General features: G+C 43.4%; 1 protein-coding gene across 2 annotated transcripts in view; it reads left to right on the top strand.

The window, feature by feature from the left end:
* Positions 1 to 1,026: 1,026 nt before the first annotated feature.
* LOC125885528 (CSC1-like protein 2) overlaps positions 1,027 to 27,452 on the top strand; it is a 43,380-nt gene continuing 16,954 nt past the window's right edge. The window contains exons 1-13 of one of the 2 annotated variants that reach the window (XM_049571163.1): positions 1,027 to 1,347; positions 14,520 to 14,738; positions 15,760 to 15,839; positions 17,551 to 17,589; positions 20,321 to 20,411; positions 20,494 to 20,531; positions 20,722 to 20,864; positions 24,606 to 24,657; positions 24,905 to 25,013; positions 25,303 to 25,373; positions 26,017 to 26,097; positions 26,205 to 26,328; positions 27,093 to 27,226. In XM_049571163.1, coding sequence (XP_049427120.1) covers positions 14,571 to 14,738; positions 15,760 to 15,839; positions 17,551 to 17,589; positions 20,321 to 20,411; positions 20,494 to 20,531; positions 20,722 to 20,864; positions 24,606 to 24,657; positions 24,905 to 25,013; positions 25,303 to 25,373; positions 26,017 to 26,097; positions 26,205 to 26,328; positions 27,093 to 27,226 — 1,130 coding nt within the window. In that variant the 5' untranslated portion in view covers positions 1,027 to 1,347; positions 14,520 to 14,570. The remainder of the gene's footprint in view (positions 1,348 to 14,519; positions 14,739 to 15,759; positions 15,840 to 17,550; positions 17,590 to 20,320; positions 20,412 to 20,493; positions 20,532 to 20,721; positions 20,865 to 24,605; positions 24,658 to 24,904; positions 25,014 to 25,302; positions 25,374 to 26,016; positions 26,098 to 26,204; positions 26,329 to 27,092; positions 27,227 to 27,452) is intronic. The other variant, XM_049571164.1, reaches the window with a different exon arrangement.

Below are 27,452 nucleotides of genomic sequence, written 5' to 3'. Positions count from 1 at the left end.
CATTTGTCAATCTAATGAATAACACACACACGCACATCAGAGAGATTCGTTTGACTAACGTTAGTTTAATAATAAATATACATTACAATATGGGTGATTCTTCCTCCTCCTTAGGGAAGCGCGAGCGAGGCATGCAGTCACGTGACCGTGGATTTTGGCCTTTTTGGATTGGATCAGGGACTTAACCAACGTGATTGGATAATCACTGGCTATCGCCTCATTAATATTCATGATTTTCCCGGATTCCGCCTACGAAAAACATATTCGCTCCCAGGAGGGCACTGTAGTGAGCGTTTTTCAACAATTGGGCCACGGCCCCCCCGCCCCCCCCCCGTGCACACCACTGTCTAGTGATAGTCCTAATAGCTTCAATGCATTCATTGACCCAGAAAAATGTATATTTTGTCACCAAAATGGACCTGGACCCAGCTTGGAAGCTGAGATATTGGCACTTATAGATTTTACATGGCGGCCATCTTGGAAATCCAAAGTGTTATTTTTATTTATTTATTTATTTATTTATTTATTTAACCTTTATTTTACCAGGAAATAGTCCCATTGAGATTCAGAATCTCTTTTGCAAGGGAGTCCAGTCCTACTGTACTTATTATTGAATGTGGAAAATATCCAACGACTGTTTTCTTATTTTCTGTGCTGTTACAATTTCTATTTTTAAAAACATTTATACAAAACTCCATAAATCTGTTAAATCAGGAGAGAGACAGAGGAGTGTTATTTCTATGATGTTCATGATTATTACTATACTTGTTATTGTATGTAGAAAACATTTGACCATTACATTTATATTATGTTTTATTTTAACTGTATTTATTGTAAACAGGAAGAAAAGACCAAAAATAAAAGCCTGAGGGAGGAGCTCTTATTGTGAAGGTCCCGGTTTGGCGCCCTCTGTCGGTGTCCTCGTGCAGCAGCAGCGGCTCCGGCCCCCCCCCCCCCCTCCTCCTCCTCCTCCTCCTGCACCTCCTCACCCTCCTCCTCCTCCTCCTCCTCCCAGTAGCAGCGGCAGCAGCAGCGGCTCCGCTCCGTCTCTGTTCCCGGAGAGACCGCCTCCATTTTAACACCGACACCCGGCGGAGCAGCAGCGGCTCGCAGCGGACTGAGCGGCCGGCGGAGGGACACGTTCGTGCGGCGGGATTCCCCCTGAGCCCCGGCGGTGATTCGTCGGGCCTGAATCAGCCTTTTTGTTGCGGGATGGCGGCGCTGCGGCAGCACGCAGCCGGGGCGGCGGTGGATTTCTGAGGATTTAACGGGAGATTTTTCTGCGGTGAAACATCTTTGATTTGTCGGAGGAGAGGAAGAGGAGGAGGATCGGCTTCTGGTGGTCAGGTACCGGCTTTATCTAATTGGGTTTAATTATTACGGGGCTTTATTCTGTCATAAGACGGCTTTGTTTGATCTCCTCAGCGGGTTGATTAGCGGCTGACAGGCCGCTGCTGCTGCAGCCTCAGCGGCCTGTCAGCGGCCCCTGCGCGCTGTTTGCACCGGGACAGCATCCATCCAGCCTCCGTACGGCTCCGGTGTTTTTGTGGTGGGGGGGTGGGGGTGCTGGGTTATATAATGTGTGCGCAGAGGACACACCGAGCTGTCCGTCCGTCCGTCCGTCTGTCCGCCTGCAGCTATACTGTGATTTCACCTCTGACGGACGGAGCCTCCGTGACTCGCCTCATTTCACCGCAGTGTTTCAGCGCGTGTCTCCCGCAGATATTTGCGCTGTTTCTGTGACATTGCGTCCAGACGGAGGCAGGTGGTGTCGGTTCAGGCCGGACTGCAGGTGCAGCAGGGCCGCTGCTTCACCCGGGAGGGACCGTTCAGACACAACCGAGTAAACCTGGCACACTCTAATATGATATTAATGTGGTTATATTCCACCTGAGCGCAGACCTGACACACGCACGTGACATCAGCATCGCTCACTTTGCTCGTTTATGATTTCGTCAACAAAACGAGTCCACAGATGGAGACACAGCTTTGTCATCAGTTTAGACATTTTGCCTCCAGAAAACATCCAAAATACACGTTAAGGTTTATTTTAGGGACTGTTCGCTATTTCTGAGGGGCCGCAGAAAGGGGAGGCAGTCTGAATCATTTGTGAAGCACTGTGAGGGGCTAATGTTTCTTATCTTATAGCTGTAAATGGCTGTAGTTTGTATTTAGTTTTACCATACAGACAATTTTGCCACCAACCCGTCGCTGCTGGTTAGTTCGTGGCAAATTTTTGTTAAAGAAGAAGAAAAAAAGACGTAGAATAAAGTGATTGTAATAAAATATCAGTATGTACAGCCCAGGTCTGGACATGGGTTTTCCTCTGACACAAGGGTTCATCACATGTGATGTGTTCAGGGACCGTCAGAAATTCAGCAATAATTTCTAGTTTTACAGTTTCTGGCTGTTTTTTTTTTTAATGCAAATATGTCTTACAGCATGTTTTCTTGAAATATAGCCTCAAACGTTAAGAAAAATCAGCAGAAATTAATTTGTTTTTAAAAAAAACAACATTTTTTTAAAGAATAAAAGGCAACGTGCCTTCCTTGTTCGGGTCGGATCATTTTTCTTTTGTATTTGGTATTTTTTTAACGGGGTAACTCGAGGGGTTGCAGCAGTAAACCGGTTCGAGGGTTCACTGTGGTATGAAAACCGACGATTATCATGCAGAATCTCACCTTTGTTTTTTTCAGAAGAGAAACTTTAAACCCGAAGTTTCATTTAAGAAAAAAGTTTCAGGTTTTAATTATAGTGATAAAACATTTCAGTAAAAACTCTTTAAGAGTCGCTGTGAGTGATGATAAGAAGAATTCTGTGACGACGTGATGCCGCAATATTTTCTGGGGCGGTTATTTTACTGTGAAAATCTCACACTGATGCAACAGCAGCAACCAGTGATCTGTAACACCGGACACGTTTTTATTAACGATAAGCGTGACGCACGTGGTGCTGAAAGGTGAAACCAAATGTGATCTGTTGGTTTAACAACTCTGGGCAGTGAAGCACACACGCGTGGCAACAGGATTTATTGATTTATTGACTTATTGGCAGCGTGATGAACATGTGGTTTCCCACCATGGGTCTGGTGATGGAGGTGGGCCTGAGCCTGGAGCTCTGCGGCAGGGCCCACCTGGAAATGTCCAATAACAACAACATCACATGACACAGAGGCTCTGTGGCCGCGGCGGCCTGCGGCTCCTGGGCCCCGTGCTCGTTGGGCCCCGGAGAAGTTTGCTTTATACGTCCTGCTGTGAAGCCAGAACACCGACACCCACGACATGTTTGTCTCTTGAGATGGAAACAGGTTCAGTGGGAAGAAATGAGATGTCTCATACATGACACATGAAATATAAAACGTGAAAAGTGAAAGTGTGTTCGACCTCTGTTCACACATTATGTCACGTCTGCAGTAACTATGAACCAAACCGCAGTAAATGTGCTGAGCGAAGTTTAATCTGACGTCACTTCCTGTCCGTCAGAGTCAAACTCAAATATATAAGATCGCTGTAAACACAGCTGAGCTCACTTTGTTTACTGTTGTTACATAATAATAATAATAATATGATGATGATGATGCTGCAGTTGTGACTGTGTGTCTTTGCGGTGCTGATCGATCCTTCATGTTGTAAAATCTAATGATCATATTCACGTTGGTTATTCACATGTGATCAGCAGGGCTGCGAGCCTAAAATAATTTCAGGGTATTTTTGTGATGATGATATTCTTGACAATATGACAGATTCATAAAAACTATTTTATTAAGAAGATAGAATCACAACACAATCAGTAAAAACTAAAATGATGTTTCATGTCTTCAGTTTGTGAACAACAACAACAACAACAGTAACTCAGAGTCAGATTCAGATCCTGTCACAATATTAATAGTTCAACTAAATCAAATCTACCACTAATTACACATTTAAACAAATGTCCCCTGGGATCTATATATATAAATCAACAGCTGATTTCCTTGTGTGTTTTTATGCTCTGCCATTTCTCCTCTAACCATCAGGCTGTAACCTGTGACAGGCTGTTATGAGACAGTCACATATATGGAGTTTATTCACGTAGGTTTCCATCAGCAAAGGTTTGTGACAGAATCAGAGAGGAGAGGGAGAGACGCTGTGCTGCTGCCAGAGGAGCCGCTGAATGAGTTCCCTCTGAGCGCTAAGAGAAGGAAAACATTCAGGACGCCACACTTTATTCCACACTACTGAAGCTGCTCCTCTTTTTACTGGAACCACAGAGGAGTCAGGAATAACTTCACTGTCAGCCAGGCTTGTTGTTGCCGTGGTAACAGTATGACATCAATATGTCAACAAGTCAAAATATTGCGAGAATCAGTGTAACAGGTCAGTTATTCAGCAGTAATAGAGCTTGTAAGTTGCGTGTTTCCGTTTCCGGTACATGGGACCTTAAAAATCGATTTCTCATAATGTGTTTCAGTGGCTAGATAGTCTCGCTCACCAGACCTTTCTCAAGAAAAGAAAGGTCTGGCTGCGCCGACTCTCACTTTAAGATTGGAGGAAAAAACGCCCCGGCTGCTTGTATTTCTTTCAACCAATCACAATCGTTCTGGGCGGTGCCACAGCAACGATGCGCTTGCAAAAATATTGCCGGGGGGAAACAGGTTTTGGTGTAACACGCCCACAAAAATATCACCTACAGGACGTGAACCATGGCAGAAAAATGGCTACATCCCCGCAAGATCAAACACCGCAAAAGTTAGTAAAGGACGTGTTGAAAACTGCAACCGGAGGTGGTAGGGCGGGACTTCAGCGGGTGGCTCGTTCCGCCCAATGAGAGGCTGATCTCTGCAGCGAACTTCCGCCCACTCAGACTAATAGCTAGATGAAAATTATTTTCTGGTCCCGTTTGAATTGTGCCATGCATTTCATATATGCTGTTTGTGAATTTTTAGTATATTTTTCCGTGCAAAGAAGGCTCCAATTTAGCGGGAAGAAGTTTGATACTGTTAGGTTTTGTGTGAGAGCGCTTTGTGGACTACAGCTCTTCACTGCTCTCGACACGTATGATATACGTCACCACTCGCGCTCGGAGCACGGCTGTGTCTCTGGTACACTTCACCGCCTCGAAAGAAAATCGAAAGAAAGAACAGCCGTTCTTGTTGGAATGGTGACACTCGGTACGAAACACAGCGGCATCTTGATCTGATGGCTCCGTAGATCGTGGCAGAAGACGCAGCAGCAGCGCTGTGAGCTGAGTGGAGGGAAAGTGTGATGACGTGACGTCACATAGGCGACATGTAGTCTTTCTCATTACGTTGTTTCCACAGCATTTACAATAAACTGTCAAACTCTTCACATGAAAAATATAATTTAGACCCACACAAAACATTTGTGTAATCCGAAGCATTTAATGACTGGGACCAGAAAATAATAATTTTCTCTCCATTGACTTCCATTCATATTTTCCGAGCCTAGAGGTCCGATGGAGGTCTACCAGCAGGGGCGTGACTTACGAGCTCTATATGTGTGACAGGTCAGATGTACATTTGTAATGTTGAGTATTATAATTCCACTGATTTTGGTTCAGTTGTTTTTACCTGACCCTCTCAGGCCTCCGTACTCAGTATGTGGAACATTTGATATCCAGTTTTTGTACCCCTACGTTCACCTTCAGTAGTACTCCACCTGTAAAGAGTTGCCTCCCCCCTTTCTGTTGTGCTCCGTGGGAGAGGTGAGCCACCGTGCTCTTAAGGTCATTTCCGTGTTTTAGCGCTGTTAAGCTGTTCATGACTTCATTTTATGCTAACGTAATCTTGTGTCACTTAATCTGTGTCGGGGCTGGAGACTGAATGGTTGTGTGTGATGGAAGATTTTGTTTTTGCCGCGTGCTGTCAGGAGAGGAATAAACAGAGAAGATATCCACAGTGTGGGCCTCTTCATATCTACACAGCGCAGACATCACTAGAGTCCACCGCTTACATCAGGATAAGAATTTTTCACGATACAAAAACATTCCAGGTATTATGGTGATCGAGATGATGTGGCACAGCCCGAGGGATCAGTCGTACTTCACATGCAGGTGGTTAATGTGTTTTTTGGACATTTTACAAGTGTGATATGAGATTTGATTGAATCAGAGTTCCCACAGTCCTACAGTACAGTACTCAGTCCTGCAGTTCTGTTCATGTGTGATGAAATTGTTCCAGTGATCTTCCCCTGATAATCTGCAGCGTAACTAAACAGCTCATTTATTTTCTGTAATAAAGATAAAGTCCACACACCAGAAACTGCTCCTTGAAAATTTATTTAGACGTAACGTTTCGGGCTCCTGAAATGTTACGTTCACAGAAACCCCGCCGCCGTCAGTGTTCTGGAGGTGTAACTGTTGTGCAGCTGTATATTTTCGAATGGAGAAAAAAATCCCTGTCTTTGCGTTTTATTTTGATCACAGTCTTTTTTAAAAAATAAACAAACTTCTTGTGACGTCTCAAATGTGTCTTTGACCTGCAGCTGAAAACATGGAGCTCATATATATGTGGTGTATCGGCAGTCAGCCTGTAAATGCGGAGATATGAATGTTTGTCCGTGTTGCCCAGCGCTAAGTTGAACTATTAATATTGTGACAGGACCTGAATGTCACTCTGAGTGACTGTTGTTGTTCACAAACTAAAGAAATCAGAGATCATCTTAGTTTTTACTGAAGATCTGAAGCAAACTGTGAAACTAGATCACTGATTCTGTTGTGATTCTTTGTTAAATGAATTTAAGAAACAAATTTGTCATGGTGTCAATTTAATTTAATTTGGCACAAACATCCACCTGGACTGAAAAATAAACTGATTAGAATTTGGTGAAACTGGTGGGCGGAGTCACTGCCCCATGGTCGTATGACTCCACCCACCAGTCCAGTGTCTCTGACAGTCTCTATCCATGTTTTCATACGACAGTGGGGCGGTGACTCTAATTTTCTCCCCGCGTTTTGTCTCTTTCTTCATGTGTGTTGTAGCTGAAATAATGTTTGAGCAAAGTTTGGATCTGATGTTAAAATAGCGTCCTTGAGACGTCCCGAAAAAGTTCTGAAATGTCCATGAAATGAGTCCTGTTGAACATGTGAGGACATGAATGTGCTGAATTTTCTACAGACAGAAAGTGAACATGTGAAATTAAAAACACGTTTGACATCATAGCTGGACGTGTGAAGCTGAAGTGAAACAGACAGAGAATTCATCACAACAACCTCCATCATCCACAGGAAACAAGTCGATGATACAAGAATAAAAAAGTCTTTGTGTTTTGGACAAAGTGAGACGTGTCAGTAGTTTCAGTAGTTGAGGAAAATAATCGATAATCAAACTGCAAATTATTTGCACTGATATTGACACAAACATTATGGGATGTACTTTCAGAGGTGACGTGTTGTGCAGAGCTTCAGATCTGCAGACAGATTTGGGTCAGATTGAACTCGTCAATTATTCAGATGTGTGTGTGTGTGTGTGTGTGTGTTCAGAACACAGTCTTCTGATTCAGACATCTTTATCTTTATTCAACACTGAACATGTTGAGTCTGTTGATTCCCAGCTGGCAAAACTTTGTTCCCAAAACATTTTAGGAACGATTTTTGGGGGTCTGGAAATGCTTATTGAGCGTTCCTGCGTAACCTTCAGTGACTGTCAAAACAGCAAGTTTTCCATGACGTGGAGCTAACGTTATTGTGACGCTGCTACAACATTAAGGGAGGGTTCCTACCAGCAGGCAGCGTCAGGTGAACGTAACAGAAATAATCCCCCCAAAAAATGTTATTACGTGTGGTGAATGGAACGGTTTGGATAAGGAGCATTTAACAAAAACATTTGCACAACGTTCCTAAAATGTTGTGAAGGGGTTACCAAAATAAAAACCCAGAGGGAATGTTAAGGGAATGTTCTGTATTAGCTGGGCTGTAGTGTCAGGACTAAGACTGTTATTGGTGGTCGCATCTCTGAAATCAGACACTTGAGAGTGGCCTTTAAAGCAGCGCTGCCTTCACTGACCTTTAGAGGTTTGTTTTTTTCCAGGTTTTTTTTTAACACATTCGCCAGCCGACCTTTTGAATACGAGAATCATTGGTCCCGTTTTTATGATTGCACTCAAACGCAGCAGTTAGTTGAGTTCTGTTTAACATCCTGGGAACGTTTACAGCTCCAGTGTGTCGGAGTCAAAGTGAATTTAATTTAATCGTTGTATTTTTATGTATGTTCACCCTGTAGACTGAATTATTTACACATTAAATTAAAACATGTTGCAGCCGCTGCCTTCAGTGAAGATGAATCACAGGTTAACTCTTGTGTGTCGGCACTGTAGACTGTCTGGGTGCTGCGCTGCTGTCAAGTTCCGCCCCTTTTGTTCTGTCAACATCATGTTATTAATAAACATTAGATAATTGATTGTTTACATTTGTGTATCAATGCCGAATTGTCCACGTCTGCATCATGATGCATCCAAGAGTTGATTGTTTCCCCCACCACGACTAAATCCTTCACACTGGATTAAGTCCAGTCTTTATGTCCTCACATGTTTACACAGAACCAAACGATGGCTGCGTCATGTGGCTCCAGAGTGTGATGTCAGACAGCATGATGACATCACAGAGTCAAAAGAGACGCGACATGTAACACAACAGTGTCAGCCTCTAGGGTGACATATATCATACGTGTCAGCAGCTCTTTATAAACAATAACAATGACATCACATGTCAATAACAATCATTTAGCGTCCCTGTTATATGGCGGCTGATCTCGCCCCCTGTTTGGAGGGTAAGGAGCTCCTATTAGCTGCTAACTGCTAACAGCTGCTGTTCTTCTTCTTTGAGTTAGCCGCTAACTGCTAACAGCTGCTGTTCTTTGAATTAACTGCTAATTGCTAACAGCTGCAGTTCTTCTTTGAGTTAGCCGCTAACTGCTAACAGCTGCTGTTCTTTGAATTAACTGCTAATTGCTAACAGCTGCAGTTCTTCTTTGAGTTAGCCGCTAACTGCTAACAGCTGCTGTTCTTTGAATTAACGGCTAACTGCTCACAGCTGCAGTTCTTCTTTGAGTAAGTTGCTAACTGCTAACAGCTGCTGTTCTTCTTCTTTGAGTTAGCCGCTAACTGCTAACAGCTACTGTTCTTCTTTGAGTTAGCTGCTAACTGCTAACAGCTACTGTAACTCTTCTTTGAGTTAGCCGCTAACAGCTAACAGCTACTGTTCTTCTTCTTTGAGTTAGCTGCTAACTGCTAACAGCTGCTGTTCTTCTTTGAGTTAGCCGCTAACTGCTAACAGCTGCTGTTCTTCTTCTTTGAGTTAGCCGCTAACTGCTAACAGCTGCTGTTCTTCTTCTTTGAATTAGCCGCTAACTGCTAACAGCTGCTGTGGCTGCAGCAGGCAGGCAGACCTAGAGTAACTTTAAAGCGTGTGGAGGTCGTACTCTTCATGTACACGTGCTTCATAAAGTATAACGTACAATGGAGGTGAACAGATGCACCAAAACAACCCAGAGTACACAGACAGGTAGAGGAGCCTCTGTCCAGGAGATCACAGCTCAGCATCAGAACGGTTTCCCTCTGTGGGTCCATGTGGAGCTGATGATGCAGGATGACATCACACAGAACTGTCCAATCACATGACTCCATGTTTTGTCCTCTCAGTTTGTTTGTGTGGAGGCCGTCTCATCAGCCCGTCCTGGTTCAGAGTTTTATCAGTTCAGGGTCACAGAGTTCAGAGTGATGGACGCCTGCAGCCCACTGATAACACTGTCGGTGACATCAGAGCGAAGGCGCAGAGCTGAAGACGTTTGTGTTCACAGAGAAGACAGTTAAAACCCACTGACCCAGGATCTGTCTGAGTTCACTCCTCTTTTATTTTAACAGAGAGGAGACAAACTGCAGATCTGTGGTCAGTCTGTCGAAACCACACTGATCATATTAATCATGAATATGTTCACACGAGGCGTCACGGACGCTCCCAGGTGTTATCTGAGGGCCGCAGACGCCAGTCGAGAGGACGTTTCTTTTTTTAGCTGCTCAGTGGTTCCTCACTGAAACTACACAAACACTGAAAGAGACGTCAGCTGTTCAAAAACCAGTTAGAGTTTCAATCAGGACTGGGACTGCTGAGGTCTTAGACCTGGACTACACTAACAGGAGCTCGTGGGGGTCTTAGACCTGGACTACACTAACAGGAGCTAGTGGGGGTCTTAGACCTGGACTACACTAACAGGAGCTCGTGGGGGTCTTAGACCTGGGTGAAGTTTTCAGGGTCCAGTTGAAATGTTGCGGGTCATCAAGGGTTAAACTAACAGGACTACAAGTTGTTTTTAGCCTCAGCTAAGCTAATAATGCTAATGGGGTCAGGCACAGGGCTAATGCTGTCTGTAGGTGCAACTCTGAGGACATGGTGTGGTGGGGGTCACATGGGGGTCTGGACCAGGTGTCCTGATCCGTCAGGAGGTCTTCAGGTGTGGGCGGAGCTCTGGTGTGATGCGTCGATGTGTGTTTGGTTGCTGTGAGTGTGCAGCTCTGAGTCTGCAGGCTTCAGATGAGTCATGCTGCTGCACCATGGCAACGGGGGGGGGGGGGGGGGTTACATCCCCCAAAGCATTTTGGGAACTGTAGTTTCATCATTTAGATCCTGATTATAAATTAAAGCCCTGTGAGGCAAACTGTGATTTGTGATATTGGGCTTTATAAATAAAATTGATTGATTGATCATCAGACCAGGAAGTATTAATGATCCAGCAGTAATATACTGATGATGATGATGATTTTCTGGATATAATCAGAGCGTTCTGTAAATAAACTGCATCAGCTGTGTCCTCTCTTTGTTCTCAGTGCGATGTGATGTCACAGTGACATCAGCCGGAGTGCCGTCACTCTGGTTTTGTGACAAACGCCCGCCGAGGCGTGAAAACTGGGTCAGGAGCTGTAGTCAGGGTTACCGTGGCAACGGGATCAGTGGGTCACACAGCAGGAAGCTGTCTGCTGCTGAGGCATGCTGGGAAATGTAGTCAGCTCCTCATCGGTCGGCTCGTGTCCAGCTGTGATGTGTTGATGATTAATGAGTGACTCAGTCTGACTGATCGTCTGTGACATCACTGATCCATAAAACAAAAACTCAGACGTTCAGAGGAGCGACGTGTGGTCGTATGTGGACGGAGGAAATGTGCGGTGCACAGCGGTGTGATGTTAAACTTGTGTATGACAGCTGGTCTCTGCAGCGTGAGCAGCACAGGAAGGAGCGCTGAGCTGCGCACTGGGGATGATAACGATGATCAATGAGATAACTGATTAATTCACATTTTCATATTTTAAAAGTGAGTTTATAACCTGAGTTCATTCAGACCAGAGGCTCAGATGAAGTGAGAGGACATGGATGATTTGATATTCCACGTCTGTCTGACGTCACTGTTCCGACTCTTCACACGTTGATTTAAAGTCCAAACCTTTTTTTTTTTTTTTTTTAAACCTTCACCATGAGTGAAAAAAAAAGCCTGCTGTGCCTTTTTATTGTTGCCAGGCAACCATCCCATCACCTCCTCACCCTAACCTTCCTGTGTAATCTTTAATTATTGTGTGTATCCTGCAGTAATCAGTGTGTAGCTGCTGCCATGTTGAGGCAGAGGGTGCTGTCTGTAGCTCTGGTTGAGGGTGAGAGGCTGTCAGCAGATAAACAGAGATCTGTGTGGGTACATGAGACCCTAAAAAAGAGGCTGGATCATGGGGAGTACCACCAGTTGGTCCAGGAGCTTCTCCTCCATCATGGACGTTTACAGTACTGCACTCATCTGCTGTTTTCTATTCAGATGGTGCTAACTGTGCTTTGTAAAGTCGTATAGCTCTGGGTATCCAGCAACCACTACCACCAGTTTCTCCTCCATTGGTTACCAACTGTAAACTTGTTGTCATGACCACCACAGAAGCCCCGCCTCTCAAATCATCCCATTGGACAATGGGAGAAAAGCAGAGATGAGATGGAGCGCTTTTCTGCTCTGAGTTAAAGTTTTTTCCGATTCGCTCTGGCAACAACGCCAGACGCCTAGAGCGCAGAAACACGAGGTGCGTCACAAAAACATCGAGCAAAAAGTTTCATTAACATTAAAACTGACAAAAAGCCGCCTCCAGCTGCTGAAGCACTTCCTGTGTGATCAGAGCCTAAGAACTGAATCAGAAGCTTCGACATCATCTGTCACTGAAACAGGAAGTAAATTTACTCCGCCTCCCTGTCAAGACTCAAAGGTGCTGCTGCAGGTGTCTCCATGTCGGGGACAGTTGTCAACAGTCTGCTGGCACACACGCAGCGTTAGTATTGACGAGCTCAATGACACAGTTGAGTGTTTTCAGTCTGAGTGTGTTGGGACTGTTTTAAGGCTCAGTGTTGGATGTCAGCTCGTGCTAACGCTCCAGAGACGGTCCCTCGTCCTTCAGCGCTGTCTCTGACCTGTTTAACGTTAGCAGGAAGTTTGCTGATCAGGTGGGGAGTCGGGCGGTCGGGGATCAGACCCTCAGGGCAGTCGTGTTGTCTTCCTCTGGAACTGTGAGACACGTCCACATCAGCGACAGGATTTGTTATCGAGTCAGCATGTTGTGCTTCTTCTTCTCTGTGTTTACTGGCAGCTTTAAAGCTGTATATCGCCACCCACTGTGTCATGCTGTGTAGCTGCCGCCATCTTTAAGTCAGTGAAAGCAGTCTGGCTTCGTATCATCAGCTTTCATTTCATTATCAGATTATAAACTTCCTGTTATCGGCTGATGTTTATCTGTGCAGCCCCGCCCTACTCTGTGATAAACACTTTATTGATCCTACAGGAAATGACTTCATACGGCAGCTACCTTCACAATCAAACACAAACAGGAAGCTGAGCGCAAAATCTAAAATCAGTTCCTAAAAGAACCCAAATCCTTTGTTTGTAATGTGGCTCATCTAAAAACAGCAGAGAAAGTATATTAATATATGAAGTTAATACAAAACATCCCCAAAAATGTACAATATAAAATGTAAAATTTACCCGTATGAATGTAAAAAAATATACGTACACACACACACACACACACACACACACACACACGCACGCACACACATACACACACAGCTACACAGTAAACAGAGTTATGCTGTACATATACACTCACTGGCCACTTTATTAGGTACACCTTGCTGGTACCAGGTTGGACCTTCTTTTTAATTCTTGGCGTCACAGATTCAACAAGGTGCTGGAAACATTCCTCAGAGATGTTGGTCCATATTGATATGATGACATCACACAGTTGATCCATGATGAGAATCTCCCGTTCCAGCACATCCCAAAGGTGCTCTATTGGACTGAGATCTGGTGACTGTGGAGGCCATTGGAGTACAGTGAACTCATTGTCATGTTTGAGATGATGTGAGCTTTGTGACATGGTGCGTTATCCTGCTGGAAGTAGCCATCAGAAGATGGGTACACTGTGGTCATAAAGGGATGGACACGCTCAGCAACAATACTCAGGTAGGCTGTGGTGTTTAAACCATGCTCAGTTGGTACTAAGAAAATCTCCCCCACACCATTACACCACCAGCAGCAGCAGCAGCCTGAAGCGTTGATACAAGGCAGGATGGATCCATGCTTCCATCTGAATGTGGTTTTTCCAATCTTCTATTGTCCAGTTTTGGTGAGAAAACCCGTGTGAATTGTAGCCTCAGTTTCCTGTTGTTAGCTGACAGGAGTGGCACCTGGTGTGGTCTTCTGCTGCTGTAGCCCATCTGCTTCAAGGTTGGACAAGGTGTTGTTGCTTCAGAGATGCTCTTCTGCACACCTTGGTTGGAACCAGTGCTTATTTGACTTCCTGTTGCCTTTCTATCATCTTGAACCAGTCTGGCCATTCTCCTCTGACCTCTGGCATCAACAAGGCATTTTGGCTCACTGGATATTTTCTCTTTTTGGGACCATCCTCTGTAAACCCTAGAGATGGTTGTGCTGAACATCCCAGTAAATACTCAGACCAGCCCGTCTGGCACCAACAACCATGCCACGTTCAAAGTCACTTCAATCACCTTTCTTCATCATGCTGATGCTCCGTTTGAACTTCAGCAGCTCGTCTTCATCATGTCTACATGACTACATGTTAATGAGCTGCTGACACCTGATTGGCTGATTAGCTATATGTGTTTACAAGCAGTTGAACAGGTGTACCTAATAAAGTGGCTGCTGAGTGTATGTATCAGCAAAGACTCTGGTGTTGATACAGAGTCAGATTTCTTCTGCCAGTGTTTTTTTCATAAAGCAGCAGAATATTTAACGACCTGTTTGTCATGTTTGTGTTTGAGCTGAAATGTCTCAAGTTTATTTGACTTTAAGAGAAAATGTGAACGTCACAACATAACAACAAACTAAGGCTGAAAATAATCACTGTTCTTTAGTTTATATTTTACTGGGTGTTAAAGGGTTAACAGGTGGAGCTCAGCTGATCGATCGATTGGCTGATTGATGTCTATGTTTCCTACAGAGTCTAAAGGTCAAAGGTCACTGTTCCTGACGTGTCCTCTTCCTCCCTCAGGTTCTCTGCGAGGATGCGGCACTGAGCATGCTCTGAGTGCTGATCGTTACCATGACGACATTAGGCAGCAGCCAGGCGTGCAGCGGCCAGGACAACTGCTCCGCCCACAGCGAGTCCAGAGACTACTGCTACTCGGCTCGCATCCGCAGCACGGTGCTGCAGGGGCTTCCGTTCGGAGGAGTGCCCACCGTGCTCGCCCTCGACTTCATGTGCTTCCTGGTGAGTCGCTGCTGTTGCCGCACACGCTCAGTACGGCAGGTGCACAGACACAACGGGCAGATTGGGGGGTTCCTTTACCTGATTGGTCCAGTGCTGCTCTGAGGAGGCGACAGATCTGTTGGTGATTGGATCTGTTTCATCACAACGTCACGTTACTGTGAACGACATCTCTTCGTGATCTGAGTTAACTGTCGGCCTCGTTAGATAACCAATAATCAACTCTCATTTTATTAATCAGAGAGATTTTTTTTTCATGATCTATAAACCTTCCTACATCTGATCAGTCTGATCGCTTTAGTGCAGCCACATGGATCTAATAAACTTGGGTACGACATCAAAGTGTCCGAAAAAATATTACTGAAAAACAAATAAAATAAACTGTCCAGAGAAATATTTTTGAAATCTCCAAAAAATTTACAACATTACAGTTTTCAAACTATTTTATTAATATGTCAGAAAATTATTATTAAAATGTTAGAAAATATTAATAAAATGTCCAAAAAATGTCTAAATAAATATTGATAAAATATAACTGTTTTTAACGTGTCGTTAAGTTGAGTGATGTGTCAGCGTGTGTTATTTTTACCGTCATCGAGTGGCGTCGCTTCTTGCGGCGATTCATCTCCTACGAGCCAGATGAGCTGCAGCTGTCAGCAGCTCCTCTCTTCCCTCTTTGCAATGCATTGTGGGACCACAGTGTCCATCAGACAGACAGTGAGCAGATGTTCGGGTGAACTTAGTGTGTTGCACTGTGGGAACTGCAGAGTGACGTTCACTGACTGTTGGAAAAATCAATACTGCAGCTTCATGGATCGACCCACATTCTGACGTTCCACCACACTCTCCTGCTGTAATGACACGTTTCCTCTTATTTTGAAAGGGTTATCTTTTGTTTCTGTGGTAACGACAGGGTGACATCACCAACTGTCAGTGACCTTTGACCCCAGACGTTCAGCATCAGCTGTTTGATTTTAACCATCATGAGTCTAACAGGAAGTCCTCCCTTCTTCTTCTATTTCAGGTGCTGCTCTTCGTTTTTTCCATTCTACGTAAGGTTGCGTGGGACTATGGCCGCCTGGCGCTGGTCACTGACGCCGACAGGTAAACACACCTGTTATCTTTCATCCATCAGTTTTCTTATGTCATCATCAGTGATGTCACGCAGGTGGTTGTTCCCAACAGGAGTAACTCGACTGACTGATAAAGACTGAAATGAAACACACAGACACAAGCTCACCTGGAGCAGAAACGTTTCCAACAGGAAATGACATAAATCTTTACTGTTCCCAAAAAGCTTCACAGCACATGAGTCAGATCACAGAGCGGATTCTGTGTCTGACGTGTTAAAGGACAGGTGTTCTGTCTCAGGTCGGTGTCAGGTGAACGTTTCAACAGTTTTTCAGTGTTTACACCAAACACAGGTGTGATGTCAGTGTAAACGTTGGAGGACTGAGCCTGCAGTTCTTCTTCTGTGTGAAAATAAAGTCAACATAACCGATTGTGAGACTTCAGCGGAGTCTTCCTCCTCCGATACAGAGTGGTCAGAACAAACGTCTGTGACGAGGGCAACAAAGACGAACATTTATCAAACTGAACTCTGTCAGGAATTACTCCTAACTGACACCTTCCTGTTTCAGGCAGCTGCTTCAGTTTCTGTGAATTTCAGATGTGTTGTCATGGTGACCAGACATGGATATTGATTGACCGATCCATGTGGTCTCAAAAATACAGACGCTGAGAGCGGATGTGTTTGCAGTTATTTTCTTAATGTTGTTGTCTCGAGATCACAAGAATTTTTTCATTATGTCAAGATAACAAGATACTTTATCGTTAGAAAACAACTGTCTAATGCTCGGGGATTATTTATCTTGTTACCTCGAGCTCGTTCCTGTGTGATAATAACAGGTTCATCAAAGTCATGATTGAGAAAATAAAAGGCAAATTTCTGGAAATAACGAGATGATTTTACATAAGATTCAACTTTACTGTGATCACAGGTAATTTTTGTCGTTATCTCGAGATAACAAACCTCATTTTATCGTGATAACAGCTTAACTTATGTCAGTTTACGAAAAAACAAACGGCCAGTTTCTCGAGATAACGTCATAATTTATCGCTAGAAAACGTCGAGTTCATTGTCTCGTTATCTCGAGATAACAAAGCTTGTTTTTCCAAGGTAACGAAGTAATTAAATTGTGATATCAAAATGACAGCATAAAAAAAAAAATAATGATTTGCGAGCGCAGGCGTTCTTGGCTTCTGTACACGACATGGTGACAAACAAAGCTGAGATTTTAAAGATGCGGAACATGAAGAGAACCTCTGAGACAGAACGTCACAACTGTTTGTGGCGGTGAGTCGCAGGTAAACAGACTGTTGTCAAGGTAACGTATACAGAAACATTAACTTCAAGGTGCATCAACTGACATTTATGTTACGCAATGGAAGTTATACGAGTCAGAAATGACACGTAGCCGATGACACCTGATAATTAGTGGTATAAGCTCATCGGTGCCTCGTGTGGCCATTGGGGTAAAAAAATAAATAAATAAAGACAGTCAAGCTGCAGAAGAAGAAGAAGAGTTTTTTTCAGATGTCAGATGAACTTTAACGAGGTGTTGAGACAAAACGTCCGAACCATGTTGACGGTGTCAGGAAATGAATACGACGGTTTCCTGTCGACCGTCGGATGGAACTGGGTGGTGTTTTGTTTAAACGAGTGACTCTTGAATTTTTGTTCCTGTCGGTCGTCGTCACGGCGACTGTGTGTCTCACAGCAGCTTGTGATTCTCTTTCTGTTTCCATCCTGAAGACTGAAGAAGCGTTTCAGCGACCTGGAGGAACGGGAATAGTATGTTGCTGCTTCCTCCGTGTTTGGTTTGTCCGCTAACATCCTCCTCCTCCTCCTCCTCCTCCTCCTCCTCCTCCTCTGGTTTCATTAACAGGGTTCTGCTCTCTGATTGGTGCACTAACACAACATCTTCATTTCAGTTTGTGTTTGTGTGTATGGGGGGTTATTAATGCCACCTTCCACCTGTTGCTGTCTCTGTAGAGATGAACAGGAGTGAACACAAACATTGACACACTCGAGATCAACTCTCAAAAACCCTGCTGATTTTTAATTGTTTACCATTTTTATGCCTCTGTGCCGGTGACAGCCGAGGACAGAGGCATTATGTTTTTAGGTTGTCAGTCCGTCTGTCCATCCCATCCTTGTGAACATCTGAAGAATGCCTGAGGGGAAATTCATCAAATTTGGCACAAACGTACACCTGGACTCAAAGATGGACTGATAAGAAATCAGTGGTCATAGGCCAGAGGTCAAGGTCACTGTGACCTCATTCTCGTGAACACGAAATGCCAAGATCATCAAATTTCTAAAAATTTGTTCCACTCAGTGGAGTTTATTAAAGTACAACCCTGGAAACAGCCAAAAATGCACAAAAATTCCACAATGAATTCAAAATGGCTGACTTTCTGTTGGGTTCAGGACATGGCTCCAAGACGTATTTTTGTACGTCTTGGGACGTTACATGTACCTACCTATTTTCGTACGTGTGGGTGAAAGTAGCTTCGGGCTGTTTTTTAGACATTTTTGGCAGGTGTCATGAAACTTATTTTCTTTAGGGAAGTACAGGTGCGTCAGACGTGTACTTCAGTATAGTAACTGAGTAAATATACTTTATATTCTCCCTCTGTTTATCACAAAAAACTATGACATGAAAAAACTATCAGTATTATTATTGTTATTTTTATTTAATTTTCTTTTGACTGAAACAATGAATCAGTTTCCAAAGTTTTTGCTAATTGATTTTCTGTCAGTGAGAAAATTAAGTAATAAATTGATCATTTCAGCTTCACTGGTTGGTTTCTGGGTGTCAGGGGGAAGAAAATTAAAATGTCCATGACGACCCTAACAATCAATCAATCAATCAATCAATCAGTTTTATTTATAAAGCCCAATATCACAAATCACAATTTGCCTCACAGGGCTTTACAGCATACGACATCCCTCTGTCCTTAAGACCCTCACAGCTGATCAGGAAAAACTCCCCAAAAAACCCTTTAACGAGGAAAAAACGGTAGAAACCTCAGGAAGAGCAACTGAGGAGGGATCCCTCTTCCAGGACGGACAGACGTGCAATAGATGTCGTACAGAACAGATCAGCATAATAAATTAACAGTAATCCACATGACACAATGAGACAGAGAGAGAGACAGAGAGAGAGAGAGAGAGAGAGAGAGAGAGAGAGAAGGAGAGAAGGTGCCCGGTGTATTATAGGGGGGTCCTCCGGCAGACTAGGCCTAAGTCAGCCTAACTAGGGGCTGGTACAGGACAAGCATGAGCCCTAACTATAAGCTTTATCAAAGAGGAAAGTCTTAAGTCTAGTCTTAAATGTGGAGACGGTGTCTGCCTCCCGGACCGTAACAGGAAGATGATTCCACAGGAGAGGAGCCTGATAGCTGAAGGCTCTGGCTCCTGATCTACTTTTGGAGACTTTAGGGACCACGAGTAACCCTGCGTTCTCAGAGCGCAGTGTTCTGGTGGGATAATATGGCACTATGAGCTCTCTAAGATATGACGGAGCTTGACCATTTAGAGCTTTATGAGTTAACAGTAGGATTTTAAATTCAATTCTGGATAACAGATTCAAGGTAGCACTGATCACCCCCCATACACCATCAATACTGATGTGACTTTATCTGAGTGTGTGTGTGTGTGTGTGTGTGTGTGTGTGTGTGTTTGTTTGTTTAGTATTTAAAGGAAAAGTGTGTGTGTGGATCACTCCCTGTTGGCTAATGTGATGCTAACAGCTGTGATGCTAACAGATGTGATGCTAACGCTGCTCCACACTTGTCTTCATTTTTAACGTTAATTCAGCCGCAGACGAGACAGAGATAACTATGAGCCGGTCAAAAGGTAACGGGCTTTGTGTGTATGTAGCTCACTGTGTTGTAAACCTTGTGACGTGCTAGCTAGCTAGCTCTTTAGCTAACTCCACACAACCAGTGATGTAAGAAGTAGTCAGATCCTTTTAAAAGTAGAAATACTGCACTGGAAGCGTCCTCTGTTTAAAGTAAAAGTCCTATTTTAGTTTCAAGCAGAATGTACTTAAAGTCTAAGTACCCGCTTTTTTACAGAACACAGGACTGGAAGCAGGGGGAGCTGTTAGCCTAGCTTAGCTCAAAGACTGGAGGCAGGGGGAAACTGTTAGCCTAGCTTAGCTCAAAGACTGGAGGCAGGGGGAAACTGTTAGCCTAGCTTAGCTCAAAGACTGGAGGCAGGGGGAGCTGTTAGCCTAGCTTAGCTCAAAGACTGGAGGCAGGGGGAGCTGTTAGCCTAGCTTAGGCTAGGCTAGACACGTCACGTGTCTGTCCAGCAGCGCCTCAAATCTCTGACCAATAACAAGGAAAACAGATGTGCACAGTCGACATCACATCGAAACGTGTTCGAAGGAGACAGCTTCCTCTGTGTTTGCCATCTCAATTAAACTCAGCTGTCAGACCCAGAGGTCAAAGGTCAGAGTGGCTACATGCTAAAAGCTAACAGTCAGCTGACCGCTTCCTGTGTGTGTCTGCAGCGTTGCCTCAGCGATGCACTCGGAGACACCCGACCGTTACGAACGCCTCACCTCCGTCTCCTCCTCTGTTGACTTCGACCAGAGAGACAACGTAAGGACATCACTCCTTCATCACTCCTCCTCCTCCCTGTCTCTTTCTCCTCCTCCTGATTGTTGTGTGTTTGTACCTGCAGGGTTTCTGCTCGTGGCTGACGGCCATCTTCAGAATAAAGTGAGTATCATCACAGTTTCATGGATCCAGGTTTGCTGATGTTGCTTCAGTTCTTGGGTTTGTGTTGACTCTCCTCCTCCTCCTCCTCCTCCTCCTCCTCCTTCTCTTCCTCCTCCTCCTCTTCCTCCTTCTCTTACTCCTCCTCCTCCTCTTCCTCCTTCTCTTACTCCTCCTCCTCCTTATCCTGCAGGGATGAAGAGATTAGGGAGAAGTGTGGCGAGGATGCTGTTCACTACCTGTCCTTCCAGCGTCACATCATCGGCCTGCTGGTCGTGGTCGGCGTCCTCTCCGTGGGCATCGTCTTGCCTGTGAACTTCTCCGGAGACCTGCTCGGTGAGAACATAAGCATCACACCAGTGACCAATCAGGAGCCAGAAACTTTACTGTGTGACCCATTAAATTAGAGAAATGTCTTCTGGCCCACGACAACCGCTTTATTTAGGTAACGTTTCGAGCTCTGAGCTCTATCGCACGCACACTTTCCTCCATGTTTTGGCCCTTAGGTCATAAAAACATAATTTTTCAAAGCTGCAGTTTTTTTTGTACCCATGTGGGTGTAAAATGGCGTGTTTGGGAGATGATGACATCATCACCTCAATTCACACACTGTTGCTTTGTGGAATGAGCGTGCTGAACAATTGTGGACTCCTGGTTTGTTACGTATCTCGTATCTGTCTGCATATTTGAGTCACATGTCGGTTTTGCCACAGCACCGTGAAAGATGTCAGTTATGTGTAAATACAGAAATTATTATTATTTGATTTGTTCATATTGCCAGAGGAAAATAATCTAACTACCTATTCTTAGAATCTTCTTCTCTGGTATTTGACGTAATGCTGACCCAGCGTTTATCACCACCATTTTTGGATTCTGGTGTGGATGGACGTATTTTGTAAAACGATGGACGGATTTTTTTTTAATTTTTTTTTTAAATTTACATTGTGAAAAATATTAGTTTTAAAAATAATGCATGTGTTAACGGCCTGCAGAGGTGAAATGATCCAGTGTTTCTTCTTCTTCGTCTTCTTTTTAAATGGTGAATTGAAAACGGACGGTGGAGCATTATCGCTAACATTTGACTGCTATCTCCGCCCATACATAAATCAGACTTATGGAAGATTTGTACTTGTGCGGCAGACCCTATGCCGTAACCTACGCTGTCATGAGCATTTATACTGCGGTGGTGTGTCTGTATCACTCTGCACCTCCAAAACACTAGGCAATGGTGGAGGTTTCTGTGAAGTGCTGTTAAGTTTAGTTGATCCAGAACACACATTAAACACGCATTAAACACACTGCTTTCTATCCACATGTTAAGGTGTAATACTGTCACCGATTTGACACAAAACATTTAGCTTCTAATAAAAGATCTGTTCTATCAGTCAGATGTTACAGGTCACATCTCAGCTATGAAGCACAGTGATGTTACAGATGTTTCACTCTTGCAGAAATCTTTTCTGACTGTTCACACATTTTATAACCTGTCGAGAAACAGTTGTCGATGTCTGAAATGTCAGTTTGTTTAAATAGTTTGTACCCTGGAGCGTTTCTCTCTGAGCCGCTCACAAAGTTCTCATCTTGTGTCTGATTGATTTTAGTCAGAATTATCAGTAAAGATGCTTTCCTAAGCCGAGGAGTCCCTGGACCTCCTTCTAAAGAAGGTAACAGCAGTCAGGCTGGAGCTGTAGGTCTGTCTGTAGGTCTGTAGGTCTGTGTTTGCTGTCTGATGGTAGATAGTGGTTTTAATTCAACCTGGACTCAGTCTGATCAGGTAGTTTTGTATTAACAGCGGTTGTGGTCGTGTTAGCATCAAGATGTACTTAAAGTACAAATGAAAGTAGTCATTATGCTGAATGGCTCATTTTAGAAAAATATGTATCAGAATATAAATTTTATTTTAATTACTGATGTATTAAATGTGTTCATCACTCTGTTGTTGCAGCTGATAAAGCTGGAGCTCATTTTAACTTGTTATGCTGCTGTGTATCTTTGTTTTATCTTCATCAGATCAGTATTACATCATTATTTTCACGTTGTGTTATTGATCTGAATTGGGCATTTACTGCTACTCAGTGTACTGCACTGCGCTCCAGCCGGGTCAGGTGGGAGCTAGCTAACAGCGCTGCTCATCAAGCAATTATTACTAATAACACCATCTTGACGCAACAGCGTTGCTATGGAAACTTTGTGCCCACCTTCTGGTCTGCGCCGGCTCACCCCTGTAAGTAAGCAGCTCAGTTTTTATCCTGTTTAGCATAGTTGACTATGTTATCAGTGTTAGCTAGCACCGTTAGCAGTGTCAGCATGGCTGGTGATGCTAACATAGTCAACAATGCTAAAGGGGTTTTGTGGCTTAAAATGACGCCACTTACTCACTGGGGCAACGTTGGGGACACTGGAGAGTGGACACAATTTCTCCACAGCAGTGATTCATGTCACCAGAACGGCTTTACCAGAGGTAATTGCCAAATGACTGGCACGATAGCTAACGTTAGCTTCCACTCAACCCTGGTGGTGCACAGGAGGAACATCCCCGCAGAGCCGGAGAGCTATTGTTTTGGACATGCACATGTGCAAGTAACAGACCCTCAGTTTTATGTTTTAGGGATGGAGATTGCTAAATTTATATTTAAGACAACGTAAAAATAACATTAACATTGCGTTCATAATTGGTTGTTTAAAGTGTAACGTTAAGTAGAAAATTTTTCTACTAGCTAGTGCACTAGCTTGCTAGCCAATGCTGTTTGCTTTTCATCTCCTTAATCATAGATCATCACAGAAATAGGAACTTTCACCACAGTTCATTTTAGGAGGTTCACTGCAAGGAAACATGTTCTTCATTTAGATTATCAAACTGACAGGTGATAGTAGAAATTCATTTCTGGTTGCCAGCGTTAGCTTGCGTAGCTAGCTAAATTAGTTGAAAAGTTGTCTTTTTCCACTTTGCATTTCCAAAATGTTGATTAAAAAACTTGCAGTCTGTTGATACTTTAGCTTGCATTAATCCTAAAATCAATGGTCGACAGGAACAACCCTCCGGGGGAATAATATGACAAGTGTCCTGGCTCTGAGCTCCTAAACAGCTTCTGTCAAACTTCGCTGTCCCAGGCTGTGATCTGCTCCTCCTCTAGAGCAACCAGAGGGAGGGTTTTGTGTCCCTACCCTCGGGACAGGCGGACTTGTTCCTACGGACCATCCTCTCTAACATTAACCCTTGACAGAGTATCAGCAGACAGCAGCATTTTTAACACTTTGAAGTGGAAATAGACGACTTTTCAGCTAGCTAACACTGACAGCCAGAAACAAACGACTGTGATTCATTGTCTGTTAACTGTCTGAAAATTTAAACAAAGAACACACTTTCATGCAGTGGTCCTTGTAAAATGAGCAGTGGTTGAAGCTACTATATTTCGTTATGATCGGGGAATAGATACATAGAGGTTAACTAGTGTTAGCATAGCTAGCTAGTTGAAATGTTGACTCCTCCCACTACTGTGAAGTGATTGTGCCCTGTCAGTCAAAAGGATTGTGGGCCTCTGATTGGCCATTTTTAAAGAATGATTGACAGATACTCCGCCCCCTTGAGCTCGAGCTTGCTCATGCGCACGTCTTAAACGGTGGCTCTCTGGCTCTGCAGATTGATGATGTTGGTGCGCAGTGCAGAGCGGCAAAGGCTAACATTAACTAACCAGTGGAAGTCGGAGGGTGGGCAGTGGGTGCTATGTTTCCACACACTAACGCAGCTAGTAAGTGAAATAAAAGGCAAAACATTAAAATGTCACCACCTCTAAATGTAAAGAGCTTTGAACTGTGGCGCTAAAGTTTAATGAGTCAATGGAGTTTTTGTGAACTCCTGAGTTATCACCGTTGGCAGTCAAGTCTTAATCTGTCAGTTACTGTGAGTGTGTTTCTATGTAAACATCAGAGGAACGTTCGGTAAACTTCAGGAGTTCACCAGCAGCTGTCGTTAGCACTCAAGGTTTTCTGTGATTTTTATAAAAACAACTTCACATGTTTAAACACAGGAAATCAGTCACGAATATTCCTGATGATCTCTGCCTGTATTTATTCCAGAAAACAACGCCTACAGCTTTGGACGCACCACGATAGCCAACCTCAAGTCTGGGTGAGTCCAGGAGGATTTCTACTGAAGGAGGACAAGTCAGCACTTAATCCAACTGTCCAGCACATCTTCTTCCTCTGTCCTCTCCAACATTTCAGATCTCAGTTTTATGTCTGTGTGTCCAGTACATAGACAGGTCCAGGACGTGTTTAGCCTAGCTTAGCACAAAGACTGAAAGCAGGGAGAAACTGTTAGCCTAACTCCATCCAAATAGATTTTTAAATAAAATGTGTTTTCTTTTTCTGCTCAGGACGAATCTGTTGTGGCTGCACACTTCGTTTGCCTTCATGTATCTGCTGCTGACCGTCTACAGCATGAGGAGACACACGTCCAAGATGCACTACAAGGAGGACGACCTGGTGGGGACATGTCTTAATCATGAATAATTAAGTCCAATGAAACAGCCTCACCTGTTGAGTTAAAAATATCTAATGCTGACAAAAGTCCACATCTGTCCAAACAAACTCAGCCTCACTTCCACTTCCTGTGGTTATTTCATAGTAAAGGCCTGCCACTGATTTCACAATAAATCACATGTATTTGCTTGAAACGTTGATAATTCTTAAAGTCACATGAAAACAGACAAACTCTGAGGATATATAACGTCTGCTCTGTGCGGTGTTTTAATCCCAGTTCTGTGACTTGCAGGTGAAGCGCACTTTATTCATTAACGGCATCTCTAAATACGCTGAGGAGAGTCAGATCAAACAGCACTTTGAGTAAGTTCACTGTCTTCTTCTTCCTGATCTAACGACCCTTCTGCTCCTTCAGATGTCCGAGGACATTAAAATGTGTTTTCACATCGTACACGAAAATCTAAATGAGCTTGGGAGATTTATTGACATGATGTTGATTTCAAAAGTAAATGTTGGTTTTTGTCAGAGATAGTAATTTAGCCTAAATGTTGTTGTGCTGAGTGAAGTGACCATATCACTGCTGACTTAAAGATCCTCTGAAGGAGATCATTGGTTTTGTTAAAATGTTAATAACAAGATATTTGATCACATCTGTATTCACAATTTTTCAAATTTAAAGTAAAAACAACACATGACCACTGTAATTTTGATGTTGTCATATATTCAGGTTAACCTGGGGTGAAGTAAATAGACACATCTAGCTTTGTGTTCAGTCTTTATATTTTCAGTCTGTGTTATTTACATATTAAATAGTAATAAAAATGTGTACAGTCAGAGGACAGTCCAGATTCAAGGGCTACATTTCTTCATTCAGAATAAGAAGTTGTAAAAAAAAAGAAAAATCTTTGATAATATTTTTCTAATGACGTAATGTTAAAATAGTTTGTTTTCTGGTTTGTATATTAAATTACATGTGAACATGTTTTATTGTTTATTATTTTTTCAGACAGGCGTATGAGAACTGCACGGTGCTGGAGGCTCGGATCTGCTACAACGTGGCCAAACTTATGTCTCTGAACGCAGAGAGGTGAGACAGCGAGTCGAGGCTCAGTGCATGCTGAGATACACTCCAGGTCCATGTTAACTGCTGAGAACAGTTCATTAATTTAATGTTGTTGTGTTTATGTTTGTCAGGAAGAAGACGGAGCGCAGTAAGAAGTTTTTCACTGACCTGATGGCGAAGGAACACGTTCCCACTATGATAAACCCCAAACCCTGCGGACACCTCTGCTGCTGCGCCATCACCGGCTGCGAGGAGGTGACTTTAACGCTGACACTCTTTTCACACAAATTAGCTTCTTATCAGACAGAAGCTTTATTTTAATAATTAACCACGTAATTTATGTACTAATTGTTAATTATTTTCTCATCTTGCTAGTATCCTGGTACATGATGACAGATTACACTGAGCATTTTTCTTCTTACAGTCACATTAGCTCACTAAAGTTCAAGACCGTTGCAGTTTTATCATAGTTTGTTAAATTTTATTAAATGTTTTATTGTATGTGGTTGAATTTTTGTTGTAGCTGGTTTAAGTTTTATTGTAGTTTGTTCAATTTTGCCGTAGCCAAATAAAGTTCTGTCGTAGGTGGTGAAAGTTTTATTGTAGCTGGTTAAATTTTTATTGAAGCCAATTTAATTTCTATCATATGTGGTTAGTCATAATCTCGTTGTGTTTTTATCGCAGCCGGTTAAAGTTTTATTCGTGCTGGTGAAAAGTTTTCTGGTTATCTGATACATTTTTATTGTAGCAGGTTAAAAGTAGAGTGTTACAGAGAGTAAAGATGTTGATGATGACAATCAGCTTTTTCTTGTCTGTAGTCTACCTGTGTATTTGTTTGTGTTGTTTCATGCATAAAAATAGTTTTTCATCACATCGTTTCATGACGTCACTTTAGAATCTGAAGATTTTGTAGGTAACATTTCATTGGCTAAATAAATATAATCTGGATCTGAAAGACTTGGTCTAATTAGTCTGTTAGCCTGTTAGCGGTGGTTCAGTAGCCTACATTTGTCCTGCAGGAAGAGGCAGTCAGCTACTACACCAAGAGGGAGGCCAAGCTGAAGGAGGAGTACAGGAAGGAGAAGGAGAAGGTCCACACCAAACCTCTGGGCATGGCCTTCGTCACCTTCCAGAACGAGGCCATGACCGCCATGTGAGCCACAGCATGACCCCGCCCCTCTGTCTCTAACACCTCCCACCAACAGTCTGATAAGACAAAAAATTAAAATGTTACTGTTTTTGTTTTTACCTGTTTTCCTACAGTTCATCACAGTGGTGTTGTTTGTTTTGTCTTGTTTTGGGAAAGAAATGTTGCACAAATAATTTGAAGCTTAGGTTTTTGTAGAATATATTTGTACAGTTCTGACCGCAACCCTGCC

The sequence above is a fragment of the Epinephelus fuscoguttatus genome, linkage group LG3 (genome assembly GCF_011397635.1).
Source record: "Epinephelus fuscoguttatus linkage group LG3, E.fuscoguttatus.final_Chr_v1".
Taxonomy (NCBI): Eukaryota; Metazoa; Chordata; class Actinopteri; order Perciformes; family Serranidae; genus Epinephelus; species Epinephelus fuscoguttatus.
This window is presented reverse-complemented; position numbering and strand designations above follow the sequence as displayed.